The sequence below is a fragment of the Hemitrygon akajei genome, chromosome 11 (genome assembly GCF_048418815.1).
Source record: "Hemitrygon akajei chromosome 11, sHemAka1.3, whole genome shotgun sequence".
Classification (NCBI taxonomy): Eukaryota; Metazoa; Chordata; class Chondrichthyes; order Myliobatiformes; family Dasyatidae; genus Hemitrygon; species Hemitrygon akajei.
Window position 1 is genome coordinate 2,969,986 of NC_133134.1, and position 14,217 is coordinate 2,984,202.

General features: G+C 47.2%; 1 protein-coding gene across 1 annotated transcript in view; it reads left to right on the plus strand.

Annotated features, from left to right (window-relative positions):
- ift140 (intraflagellar transport 140 homolog (Chlamydomonas)) overlaps nucleotides 1-14,217 on the plus strand; it is a 279,472-nt gene that overhangs the window by 94,167 nt on the left and 171,088 nt on the right. Inside the window, exon 14 of the mRNA XM_073060034.1 lies at nucleotides 5,267-5,384. Coding sequence (XP_072916135.1) covers nucleotides 5,267-5,384 — 118 coding nt within the window. The remainder of the gene's footprint in view (nucleotides 1-5,266; nucleotides 5,385-14,217) is intronic.

Below are 14,217 nucleotides of genomic sequence, written 5' to 3' on the forward strand. Positions count from 1 at the left end.
CACACCAAACAGCAACTACAAACTCTCATGGACTGCTTCTGTAAGGAATGTAAGGACTTCGGGCTTACCATCAGCCTAAAGGAAACAAATGTCCTTGCCCAGAGCGTAGTGGAGACACCAGTCATTACCATTGACAATTACGATCTAGAAGTGGTCCACGAGTTCACATACTTGGGGTTGACCATCAGCGACACACTCTCCTTCGATGCTGAAATCAATAGGCGTATTGGCAAAGCAACATCAAACCTTGCTCGACTCTCCTCACGGGTCTGGGAGAATCTGAAACTTGCTACAAAGACCAAGACTGCCTTGTACAATGCATGCGTTATCAGCACCCTCCTGTATGGTAGTGAGACTTGGACCATCTACTCCAAGCAGGAGAGGAAACTCAATAGTTTTCACCTGCACAGCCTTCGCCGCATCTTCGGCGTCTCCTGGAGAGACAAAGGCCCAAACTCTGAGGTCCTCTCCCGCGCTGGACTTCCCACAATGTTCATGCTTTTAAGACAACCCAGACTGCACTGGCTGGGCCACATCCATCATATGAAGGATGGTAGACTACCAAAGGACATCCTCTACGGAGAACTAGCAACAGGCAAGAGGAATGTTGGTAGACCCAAGCTTTGCTTCAAGGATCTCTGCAAACATGACATGAAAGTCTTAAAAATCAACACAGAGTGCTGGGAGGATACAGCAGATGACCACAACAAATGGCGAGGTCCTCTTCAGCAACACCTAGAGCAAGGTGAAAGAGTGATCCTGAGTCAGTTTGAGAAGCGGAGAGCTAAACAGAGAGCACAGCGGACAACAATCCCGCAATGCCCTACACATGCAGTAACTGTGGCAGAGCCTGCCGTTCCAGGATTGGCCTCAATAACCACAGTCGACGCTGCTCGACTACCAGAGGCGCAGTACCCATGGTTGACCACGACCAACGGAGGCCACACACACCTAGGGTTACCCATAGCCCTCTATTTTTCTAAGCTCCATGTACTTATCTGGGAGTCTCTTAAAAGACCCTATTGTATCCGCCTCCACCACCATTGCTGGTAGCCCATTCCACGCACTGACCACTCTCTGCGTTTTTAAAAAAAAACAGCAACTTACCCCTGACATCTCCTCTGTACCTACTTCCAGGCACATTAAAAATGTGTCCTCTTTTGCTACCCATTTCAACCCTGGGAAAAAGCCTCTGACTATCCACATAATCAATGCCTCTCATCATCTATATACCTCTATCAGGTCACCTCTCATCCTCCAATGCTCCAAGGGAAAAAGGCCAAGTTCATTCAGCATATTCTCATAGGGCATGCTCCCCAATTTAGGCAACATCCTTATAAATCTCCTCTGCACCCTTTCTATAGTTTCCACATCCTTCCTGTAGTGAGGTGACCAGAACCAAGCACAGTGCTCCAAGTGGGGTCTGACCTGGGTCCAATATAGCTGTAACATGACCTCTCGGCTGTTAAACTCAATCCTACAGTTGATGAAGGCCAGTGCACAGTATGCCGCCTTAACCACACAGTCAACATGTGCAGCAGCTTTGAGTGTCCTATGGACTCGGAACTCAAGATCCCTCTGATCCTCCACACTGCCAAGAGTCTTACCATTAATACTATATTCTGCCATCATATTTGACCTACCAAAATGAACCACCTCACACTTATCTGGGTTGAACTCAATCTGTCACTTCTCAGCCCAGGTTTGCATCCTATCGATGTCCCACTGTAACCTCTGACAGCCCTCCACACTATCCACAACACCCCCAACCTTTGTGTCATCAGCAAACTTACTAACCCATCCTTCCACTTCCTCATCCAGGTCATTTATAAAAATCATGAAGAGAAGGGGTCCCAGAACAGATCCTTGAGACACACCACTGATCACCGCTCTCCTTGCAGAATATGACCAATCTACAACCACTCTTTGCCTTCTGTGGGCAAGCCAATTTTGGATCCACAAAGCAATGTCCCATTGGATCCCATGCCTCCTTACTTTCTCAATAAGCCTTGCATGGGTACCTTATCAAATGCCTTGCTGAAATCCATATACACTACATCTACTGCTCTTCCTTCATCAATGTGTTTAGTCACATCCTCAAAAATTTAGTCAGGCTCGTAAGGCACGACCTGCCTTTGACAAAGCCATGCTGACTATTCCCAATCATATTATGCCTCTCCAAGTGTTCAAAAATCCTGGCTCCCAGGATCTTCTCCATCAACTTACCAGCCACTGAAGTAAGACTCAAATGGTCTATAATTTCCTGGGCTATCTCTACTCCCTTTCTTGAATAAGGGAACAATATCTGCAACCTTCCAATCCTCTGGAACCTCTCCCGTCCCCATTGATGATGCAAAGATCATTGCTAGAGGTTCAGCAATCTCCTCCCTTGCCTCCCACAGTAGCTTGAGGTATTTTTCATCCGATCCCAGAGACTTTTCCAACTTGATGCTTTCCAAAATTCCAGCATATCCTCTTTCTTAAAGTTTATGTGCTCAAGCTTTTCAGTCTGCTGTAAGTCATCCCTACAATTGCCAAGATCCTTTTCCGTAGTGAATACTGAAGCAAAGTATTCATCAAATACCTTTTGCTATATCCTCCGGTTCCATACACACTTTTCCACTGTCACACTTGATTGGTCCTATTCTTTCATGTCTTATCCCCTTGCTCTTCACATACTTGTAGAATGCCTTGGGATTTTCCTTAATCCTGCTCGCCAAGGCCTTCTCATAGCCCCTTCTGGCTCTCCTAATTTCATTCTTAAGCTCCTTCCTGCTAGCCTTATAATTTTCTAGATCTCTGTCATTACCTTATTTTTTTTGAACCTTTCGTAAGCTTTTCTTCTTGACTAGATTTTCAACAGCCTTTGTACACCACGGTTCCTGTATCCTACCATCCTTTTCCTGTCTCATTGGAACGTATCTATGCAGAATGTCACACAAATATCCCCATAGCATTTGCCATATTTCTGCCGTACAATTCCCTGTGAACATCTGTTCCCAATTTATATTTCAAGTTCCTGCCTGATAGCTTCATATTTCCCTTTACTCCAATTAAATGTTTTTCTAACTTGTTTGTTACTATCCCCCTCCAATGCAGTGGTAAAGGAGATCGAATTATGATCTCCATCTCCAAAATGCTTTCCCACTGAGAGACCTGACCCCTGACCAGGTTCATTTCCCAATACCAGATCAAGTACAGCCTCTCCTCTTGTAGGCTTATCTACATAATTGTGTCAAGAAACCTTCCTGAACACAACTAACAAACTCCACCCCATCTAAACCCCTTGTTCTAGGAAGATGCCAACAATATTTGGGAAATTAAAATCTCCCAGTACGACTTCCCTGTTATTATTACAACTTTCCAAAATCTGTCTCCCTATCTGCTCCTCAATGTCCCTGTTACTATCGTGTGGTCACACCTGCTCCAAAAGAGATTCAGAAATCTGAATCCCTACCCCCTGCTCCAATCCCTCAGCCACACATTTATCCTCCACCTCACTCTATTCCTATACTCACTGTTGTGTGGCATAGATAGCAATCCGGAGATTACAACCTTTGAGGTCCTGCCACTCATCTTCCTTCCTAACTCCCTGTAGTCTGTTTTCAGGACTTGCTCCCTTTTCCGACCTATGTCGTTGGTACCAATATGTACCATGACCTCTAGCTGTTCACCTTCCCACTTCAAGATATCGTGGACGTGATCAGAAACATCCCAGACCCTGGCACCTGGGAGGTAAACTACCATCCGTGTTTCTTTCCTGCGTCCACAGAATCACCTGTTTGCCCCCCTAACTATAGAGTCCTCTATTACTGCTGCCTTCCTGTTTCTTTCCCTACCCTTCTGAGCCACAGGGCCAGACTCTGTGCCACTGTTTATTTTCCCCAGGTAGGTCGCTTCCCCAACAGTACTCAAACAGGAGTACTTATTGTTAAGGGGGACAGCCACAGGGGTACTCTCTAGTATCTGACTCTTGCCCTTCCCTCTCCTGACTGTTACTCACTTAGCTGTCTCCTGAGGCCCCAGTGTGACTACTTGTCTATAGCTCCTCTGTATCATCTCCTCACTTTCCCTGACCAGACGAAGGTCATCAAGCTGCATCTTTAGTTGACTAATCCAGTCCCTAAGGAGGGGCAGTTCAAACACCTGGCACAGATGTGACCATCTGGGAGGCTAGGAGTCTCCCAGACATCCCACATCTGACACCCAGTACAGAACACTGGCCTCACAGATATATACTTCCTATTCCTCACAGTTACTTTAAACTGTTATTGCCAAAGCCCCGTTGAACCAAAGCTCTCCTGCTCTGTCTCCCCCTATTCCCGCGCCTGCTCTATAAAGCTGTCTTCTTTTAAATCCTTCCTGTCGGTCAAACTCGCTGACATCCATGTGCTTGCATAGTCATGCCTCGATCAAATCGCTGAGAAAGAGGTGTATAAGATCAGAGAAATAGATAAAGTGGGTTTAGTACAGAGAGCTTCTTCCATTGTTTGAATACTGACCATTGGCTCAATATTTCTATTGTCACTTTCACCCAAAATTACTACAAGTTTTGGATCTAGGATTCAAGCAGTCTGATTTGGACAGTTCCTAAAGCAGGGGAAGGCTGAAAACAGTTTAAAGAGGCAGGCATTCCTTAATCTCTCTAACTTTTGATTTGTCTGCTGCATCTCGTAATATGTGGTGTAGGTGAATGTTAAACCTACTTGGTAAATGGAGTCCTGTAATTAAACTATAAAAAGAAAGGAGTGGATGATTTGGCCCTTGGAGCCTACTGTACCATTCAATTAAGATTGGGCTGATCCAACTTTCCCAACTTCTCTCTGTGCTACTTCAAGGTTCAAAGTAGAATTTATTATCGAAGTTACGTGTATGTCACCATATAAACCCTGAGATTCATTTTCCTGTGGGCATTGACAGTATATACAAAGAAACAAAACAAACAAAATAATAATAAATAAATAAATAAATAAATAAGCAACAAATATTGCAAACATGAGAAGAAGAGTCCTTTAAAAAGAGACCATAGGTGTGGGAACAGTTCAGTGTTGGGGTGATTGAAACGCGTGCACAGGTTCTAAGAACAGTTTGGTAATGGGGTGAGTGAAAAGATTGCACAGGTTGTCAAAACGGTTCATATTGGGGTGAGTGAAGTTTCCATCTTGGGCAAGTTGATGTGCTGTGCTGGTGTCTGTAGACCTCAAAGGAACTCTTCATTTGTTCTGGCTCGAGGATTCCCTGAACTGAAAATCCCTCTCTTCCACAGGGAAGCAAAGCCTCACAGCAACACGAAGAACCTGGCTGAGCACATCCCTAATTTGGGGAGCATCACATCGGTGAAGTGTAGTTCCAATGGGAATAACATCAGTATTCTCTTCACAAAGGTAAGTGCTGACTGCAAATGCACCTGCTGATGCAATTGAATCATAACACCGTGATACTCTGCCACAAAAGGTTACGATTTTGATAAGATTTACACATCACGTATACTGTACATTGAAACACATAATGAACTGCATTGTGTGCATCAATGACCAACACAAAACAAGGATGTGCTGGGAGCAGCCCACAATTGACACCACACATTCCAGTGCCAGTATAGCATGCCCACAATTCACTAACACTAACCTGTACGTCTTTGAAATGTTGAAGGAGACCAGAGCAACTGGAGAAATCCCACACAGTCATGGGGAGAACGTACAAACTCCTTGCAAACAGTGGCAGGAAGTGAACCCCAATCGCTAGCACTATAAAGAGTTTTGCTAACCGCTACATTTTGAAGTGCAGTGAATTATTTTCATAATTCATTTAATATAAGGAGTGATTCCACAATCGTGCACTCTTTGCCAGGAATCTTGTTTACTGGTGAGGAGGTAATAAATTTGTCTGTAGGAGTGTAAGCCTACCCTTCACAAACTCTTGGGTGTACAAGTTGACCAAATTATTCTGCAACAACAGCATGTCTAAATAAAACCAATCAAACTCCACTGTCTTGCTATAGTTAAGAAGGGGGTCAGAGTACATAATAAATGTGAAATGTTAACTGTAGTTTGCCCTGGCTGTATGCAGATCCTCCCCAGGGTTTAGGAACAGCTTCTTCCCCTCCACAATGAGCTTTCTGAATGGTCCATGAACCCATGAAAACTACCTCGCTATTCATCTTTTACACTATTTATTTATTGTTAATTGTAAATTGTGTTTATTTATCGAGCTGTGCCACCCTGCAACCCCTGATTTAACCCTAGCCTAATCCTGGGACAATTCGTAATTACCAATTAACCTACCAACTGAGTTGTCTTTGAACTGTGGGAGGAAACCATAGTTTCCACGGGGTTTCCACGGGGTGGGGGGTGGGGGGACATACAGACATCTTACAGATGGCATTGGATTTGAACTCTTGACGCCCTGAGTTGTGCTGATTACCATGCTACTGTGGCACCCGTATTTTATGTATTGTACTGTACTGCTGCTGCAAAACAACAAATTTCACGGCATGCAATATGTCAATGATAGTAAATCTGATGCTGAGATGACAACAGGGTTTCCTTTGCTGAAAGTTGTTTGTTAGTTAAAAGTTTGCACGTCAGAAAATGGGGCTATCCAATGATATAGAACATAGAATAGTACAGCATATTACAGGCCCTTCGGCCCACAGTGTTGTGCCAACCCTCAAACCCTGCCTCCCATATAACCCTCCACCTTAAATTCCTCCATATACCTGTCTAGTAGTCTCTTAAACTTCACTAGTGTATCTATATAAATAAAAACACAGGCCTACCAGGGGCAATATGTAGTTACACCAGTACATTCAATTCCACCGTGCAGATATCAAGTAATTTTGACCATAAGCTGCTGGTACAGTACACAGTAAAAACGAAACACCATTCCTCCAGGACCCTGATGCTACATGAAACACAAAACTGCACTAGACAGCACAAGGCTACACTAGACTACATAAAAGAACGTAAAAACCTGCACTAGACTACAGACCTGCACAGGACTACATAAAGTACACAAAGCAGTGCAGGGCAGTAGAATAATTATATGAACAAGACAATAGGCACAGTAGAGGACAAATTACAATATAATAATAATGTAGATGTCAGTCTAGACTCTGGGTATTGAGGAGTCTGATGGCTTGGGGGAAGAAACTGTTGCATAGTCTGGTCCTGAGAGCCAGAATGCTTCGGTACCTTTTGCCAGATGGCAGGAGGAAGAAGAGTTTGTGTGAGGGGTGCGTGGGGTCCTTCACAGCGCTGTTAGCTTTGCAGGTGCAGCGTGTAGTGTAAATGTCTGTAATGGCGGGAAGAGAGACCCCGATGATCTTCTCAGCTGACCTCACTATCCACTGCAGAGTCTTGCGATCCGAGATGGTGCAATTCCCGAACCAGACAGTGATGCAGCTGTTCAGGATGCTCTTGATACATCCTCTGTAGAATGTGATGAGGATGGGGGGTGGGAGATGGACTTACCTCAGCCTTCACAGAAAATAGAGACGCTGCTGGGCTTTCTTGGCTATGGAGCTGGTGTTGAGGGGCCAGGTAAGATTCTCCGCCAGGTGAACACCAAGAAATTTGGTGCTCTTAATGATCTCAATGGAGGGCTCCGTGCCCTCCTGAAGTCAACAACCATCTCTTCTGTTTTGTTCACATTCAGAGACAGGTTGTTGGCTCTGCACCAGTCCATTAGCCACTGCACTGCTTCTCTGTATGCTGACTCGTTGTTCTTGCTGATGAGACCCACCACAGTCGTATCATTGGCAAACTTGATGATGTGATTCGAGCTGTGTATTGCCGCACAGTCGTGGGTCAGCAGAGTGAACAGCAGTGGACTGAGCACACAGCCCTGGGGGGCCCCTGTGCTCAGTGTGATGGTGTTGGAGATGCTGCTCCCGATCCAGACTGACTGAGGTCTCCCAGTCAGGAAGTCTAGGATCCAGTTTCTGAGGGAGGTGTTCAGACCAAGCAGTTTCAGCTTTCCAATTAGGTGCTGAGGAATGATTGTGTTGAATGCTGAACTGAAGTCTATGAACAGCATTCGAATGTATGTGTCTTTTTTGTCCAGGTGAGTGAGGGCCGGGTGGAGGGTGGTGGCGATGGTGTCATCTGTTGAGCAGTTGGGATGATACGCAAACTGCAAGGGGTCCAGTGGAGGGGGCAGCAGGGTCTTTATGTGCCTCATGACGAGCCTCTTGAAGTACTTCATGATGATGGATGTGAGAGCAATGGGACGGTAATCATTGAGACAGAACACTGAAGACTTCTTAGGCACAGGGGCAGTGGTGGCGGCCTTGAAGCACGTTGGAACGATGGTGCTGCTCAGGGTGATGTTGAAGATGTCAGTGAGAACAACTGCCAGCTGGTCTGCACATCCTCTGAGCACTCTACCAGGAGTATTGCCTTGTCCAGCAGCCTTCCGTGGGTTGACCCTGCATGGAGTTTTCCTCACGTCAGCCTCAGTGAGACACAGCACCTGGTTATCAGGAGGAGGAGTGGTCTTTCTCGCCGCCACGTCATTTTCTGCCTCGAAACGAGCATAGTAGTTGTTCAACGCATCTGGGGGGAAGGCATCACCAGCACAGGCAGGTGATAAACACAAAGTACACTGCAGATGCTGCGGTCAAATCAACACGTACAAAAGCTGGATGAACTCAGCAGGTCATTTCAACGGATGCTGCCCGACCTGCTGAGTTCATCCAGCTTTTGTACAGTCACTTGATGTTGTCCTGTAATTGGTGATGTCCTGAATGCCCTTCCACATGCGCTGCGTGTCACTGCTGTCCTGGAAGTGGCTGTGGATTCGCTGGGCGAGTGCACACTTTGCCTCTTTGATGTCCCGGGACAGTTTGGCCCTCGCTGTTGTTAGAGCTGCCTTGTCGCCTGCTCTGAAGGTGGAGTCACGGGTCCTCAGCAGCGCACGCACCTCCGTGGTCATCCATGGCTTCTGGTTAAAGCACGTAGTGATGGTCTTGGACACAGTGACGTTATCGATGCACTTGCTGATGTAGCTGGTCACTGATGCTGTGTATTTCTCTACGTTGATAGAGTCGCCATCAGTTGCAGCCTCCCTGAACATGCGCCAGTCAGTGTGCTCAAAGCAGTCTTGAAGAGCAGAGATGGCTCCTGCTGACTAGGTTTTCACCTGTTTCAGGTCTGGAGCGTCTGACAAGCGGTCTGTAGCATAACAGAGATGTGGTCTGAGTAACTGGGGTGGGGCTCTGCCTGGTATGTGTCGGGGATGTTTGTATAAACAAGGTCCAATGAGTTCGCCCCTCTTGTTGCAATGTCCACATGCTGATGGAATTTGGGGAGCACTGACTCGAGGTTCGCGTGGTTAAAATCTCCAGTGACAATAAACAGTCCATCAGGGTGTGCGTTCTGCAGTTCACATATTGCCAAGAACCAAGCTCCTCCATGTCAGAACACTCAAAGTACTCATCAACATAAGGCTATCCAGCAATACATTGAAATAAAAACACAGGCTAATCAGGGGCAACATTCAGATATAGCCATGAACCAAGCTTCTCCACAGCAGAAGATGCTTGTAATCCCGCAGCAGCCAGCAAATCCATCCCATAGTCTAACGAGCACTCTTACATAAGAGCTGTACATTGGTTAGGCTTTCATAATCTGCCAAGGAGATGCAGTGGGCTGTGAAGAAGAATTTGAATTTCTTCCTTTTATTAATAGATCAGTGAGTCACTGAGGTGCAGAGTGCCTGCTATATTTGCTAATGTCCCACGTGCTTCAGAAATTTTCTCAATATCAGAGTTGAGTTTAATGTCATAAAAATGTCCATATATGCACAGGTGCAATTAAAGCTTACTTGCAACAGCATCATAGTAGACACATGGCATCAGATAAGCAGCATTCACAAGAAAAACACAAATTACACTGTTTTTACAAGAGAGGAAAAAAACACAATTAGAACAGAAAAAAATGGAGCCTGGTTAGTATAAAATGATTGAAGTGTTGCTAAATATATCTCAGATCCTTTGGATTTGTGGGAGATGAGGTTGTATATAAATGCAAGTTTTCTCTCTTTTGCGCTGTGCTCTCTGCTGCTTTACTCAAAGTTCAAAGTACACGTATATCACCATATACATTCCCTAAGGTTCATTTTCTTGTGGACGTACACAGTAAGCCCAAGGTACACAATAGAGTCGATGAAAGTCTGCACCAAACAGGATGGACAAACAACCAGTGTGCAAAAGACAACAAAATGTGCAAATACAAAAAAAAACCTTATAAGTATTGTGGCGACCCACTTTCTGCGCTGGTGAACCGGCTCACAAATAGCCAGTGCGCGGGGAGAGACTTTGGTAATGCACCTCTGATGCCATTTCCGCCCGGAGAGGGCGGGCGCTAGGGATTAAATGCCAGCGCCGCGAAGTTTGAATAAACTAGTCTCGAAATGACTTACCGACTGCGTGTCGTTGTCTCTAGCTCTGTATGTAGTGCATTGCTACATTGGTGACCCTGACGGTCCAAACGGGATTTGGACCAAGATGACCGACTCTTCATCTGTTCACGCAGTTTCGCTAAAACTGCCGACTTTCTGGACGCTGCGACCACGCGTGTGGTTTAGCCAAGCAGAAGCCCAGTTCCAGATTCAGCAGATATCCTCTTATTCCATGCGTTACTACCACGTGGTGAGCGCCCTTGACCAGGAGGCGGCCGCCCAGGTTGCGGATTTCATACAGTTGCCCCTGGAAGAAGGCAAATATGAAGCATTCAAAGTGCTACTCATTGGGACCTTTGGCCTCTCACGGCGTGAGCGGGGTGCCCGCCTGCTTCACCTGGACGGTTTGGGAGACAGACTGCCGTCAGCATTGATGAACGAGATGCTGGCCCTGGCTGACGGACACAAGCCCTGCCTCATGTTCGAGCAAGCGTTCCTAGAGCAACTGCCCGAGGACATACATCTGCTGCTGGCTGACGCAGATTTCAGCGACCCCCGGAAGGTGGCGGCCTGAGCAGACGTACTGTGGAAAGCCAAGAGGGAGAGCGTGGCGTCTGTCGGTCAGATTACCAGGCCACGCGCCCAACAGCAGACCAGACCAGGCCCGGCAGGGTGGCGCACACAACACATAGGCAGGAGTGAGGAGGACAGTGAACAGTGGTGTTTCTACCACCAGCGGTGGGGCACAGAAGCCCGCCATTGTTGCCCGCCCTGCCGCCCGTTTGTGGCCCTCAGGGTGGGTCCTGGCTTCCTATTGCGGGTGTCGTACCCTGTCGGGGGCAAGACGCTGATTTCCGCTCCGGTGTCGACCAAGAAGTGGCGTCCCAACTGTTTGTCCCAGACGTACAAGAGGCTGTCCTGGTGGCCAGCCACCATAGTCATTAGTGGCATGGACTTCGCAAGCAGGTCAGTGAATGGGCCAGAACATGCGCGCAGTGCCAAACAGCCAAGGTGCAGCGGCACACTAAAGCCCCACTACAGCAGTTTGAACTCACCCACCGGAGGTTCGACCACATTCATGTGGATATCGTGGGCCCCCTACCAGTGTCCCGAGGAGCGCGGTACCTTCTAACTATGGTAGACCAGTTCACGAGGTGGCCAGAGGTGGTCCCGCTCACCGACACATCTGCCGATTCCTGCGCCCGAGCACCGATTGCAACCTGGGTAGCACGCTTCGGGGTACCGGCCCACATTACCTCTGACAGAGGCATCCAGTTCACCTCCAGCCTGTGGTCGGCTGTGGCCAGCCTGTTGGGAACGCAGCTACACCACACTATTGCCTACCACCCACAGTTGAACGGACTAGTGGAGCGTTTCCACCGTCACTTGAAGTCAGCTCTCATGGCCCGCCTGAGAGGATCTAACTGGGTGGACGAGCTTCCCTGGGTCCTGCTTGGAATTCGCACGGTGCCCAAAGAGGATCTGTACGCCTCGTCGGCCGAGTTGGTGTACGGCGCACCCCTGGCCGTCCCAGGAGAGTTCATACCAGCCCCAAGGGGGTAAGAGGAAGAACCCGCAGCAGTCCTGGACAGAGTACACGAAAGGCTCGGCAACCTGGCCCCCGTACCGACCTCACAGCACGGACGGACCCCGACCCATGTACCCAAAGACCTGCAGAACTGTAAGTTTGTGTTTGTACGAAGGGGCGGACACCGGGCACCGCTACAGCGGCCGTACGAGGGCCCGTTCAAGGTGATCAACAACAACGGGTCCACGTACGTTCTGCACATTGGGGGGAAAGAGGAGGTTTTCATGGTGGACCGACTCAAACCAGCCCACGGGGACTTGGCGCAGCCGGTCGAGTTTCAGGCACCGCGGCGCAGAGGCAGACCTCCCAAACAGAGGCTGATCCAGACTGTGGACATTGGGGGGTGTATCGCTGGTTCTGGGGGAGGGGGGGGATTTATGTGGCGACCCACTTTCTGCACAGGCGAACCGGCTCACAAATAGCCAGCGCGCGGGGAGAAACTTTGGTAATGCACCTCTGACGCCATTTCCGCCCGGAGAGGGTGGGCGCTAGGGATTAAATGCCAGCACCGTGAAGTTTGAATAAACTAGTCTTGAAACGACTTACCAACTGCGTGTCGTTGTCTCTAGCTCTGTATGTAGTACATCGCTACAATATCAAGATTTCCGTAAGATGGCGATGTGTTTCAGTGACCTCTTGGGGCCAACCAAAGGTGTTTTGTTAAATATCTTTTTTATGATAGCAAGACAATACTGGACTCCAAGAACTTGGGTTGCTGCAGGTCTGCCCCAACAGTGATCTGCTCATTGGCAGAGGTGCTGGACTGGGTGCAGACTGTGTTGCTGCCTGCTATAGGACAGCATCGGATTTGGTGCGCAAAGGTGGTGTTCAATGTAACTGTGGGTGACTATCTTGGATGTCTCTCTAGTGATCGCAAGACCCTGTTGGACATTGATAATGTAAGATTCTGTAAGCCTCTTTTCCTTGTTTGGTGGTACAACAGACAGCGGGGGAGCTGTGCGGCCTCAGTCGCAGCAAGGACAAGACCTCAAGCCGCAGACTTGCCTGCTGTTGCAGTCCGGGCGAGGAGAGGCTGTAGCTTGGCTTGCGTGCTTGGTTGGGGCCCAGCCTCTCCCATCGGTGCTGCCCTCTAGTATTCAATCAGCAGAATGACAGGCTGGATTGCATGCGCCTGCACACTGTGGGAACTATACCATCAATTTGCAGGACATGTTGCTCTATATTTTTTAATGCATGACTTTTTTTGCTCGCTATTTTGAATGTGGTGTGTTTATTTTCGCCTTGACCCCAGAGGAACACTTTTTCGTTCAGCTGTATGTACGGTTGAATAATTTGAATTTGATTTGAAAACATGAGTCCTTGAAAATGAGTCCGTAGGTTGTGGGAAAAGTTCAGTGATGGGGTGAGTGAGGCTATAACTGCTGATGATTGAGGTATAACTGTTCCTGAACCTGGAGGTGTGAGTCTTGAGACTCCTGTACTTTCTTCCAGATGCCATTGAGTATTGGACTTGGGACATTGTGTTCCAGTTGTATAAGTCGTTTGTGAGGCCACACTTGGGAGTGCTGTGTAACAGGAAGTACGTAGTTAAAGTGGAAAGAGTGCAGAAAAGATTTTTGAGGATGTTGCCAGGACCAGAGGGCCTGCGTTATAGGGAGTGGTTGGCAAGGCTGGGTCCTTGTTGCTTGTAATGCAGGAGAATGAGTGGTGACCTCATTGAAATATTTAAAATTATGAAAGGTATAGAAGGTGGACAGTACTAATGATTTCCTCAGGCTAGGGAAGTCGTTGATTGGAGTACTGCCTAGACGCAACAAGAGCATTCCTGTGCAAGTCTGACAAAAAGCTTGAAAAAGCAGCAAGCTTTTTTGATAGTAGTTGTTAATTGGAGTACTGCGCAGATGCAATAGGAGCATTCCCATGCAGGTCCAACAAAGATTTTTGACAGGATACCCAGTCTCTATAAAAGACGTACTGCCTAGCAGAGAGGTCATTGTGGGAGCGGTTGTCATTAGAGTCACCTGAATCATAATCAGGTTTATTATCACCGGTATGTGACGTGAAATTTGTTAACTTAGCAGCAGCAGTTCAATGCAATACATAATCTAGCAGAGAGAGAAAAATAATAATAAATAAAATAAAACATAATAATAAATAAACAAGTAAATCAATTACATGTGTTGTATAGACTTAAAAAAATGTGCAAAAAACAGAAATATTTATATTTTTTTTAAAAAGTGAGATAGTGTCCAAAGCTTCAATGTCCA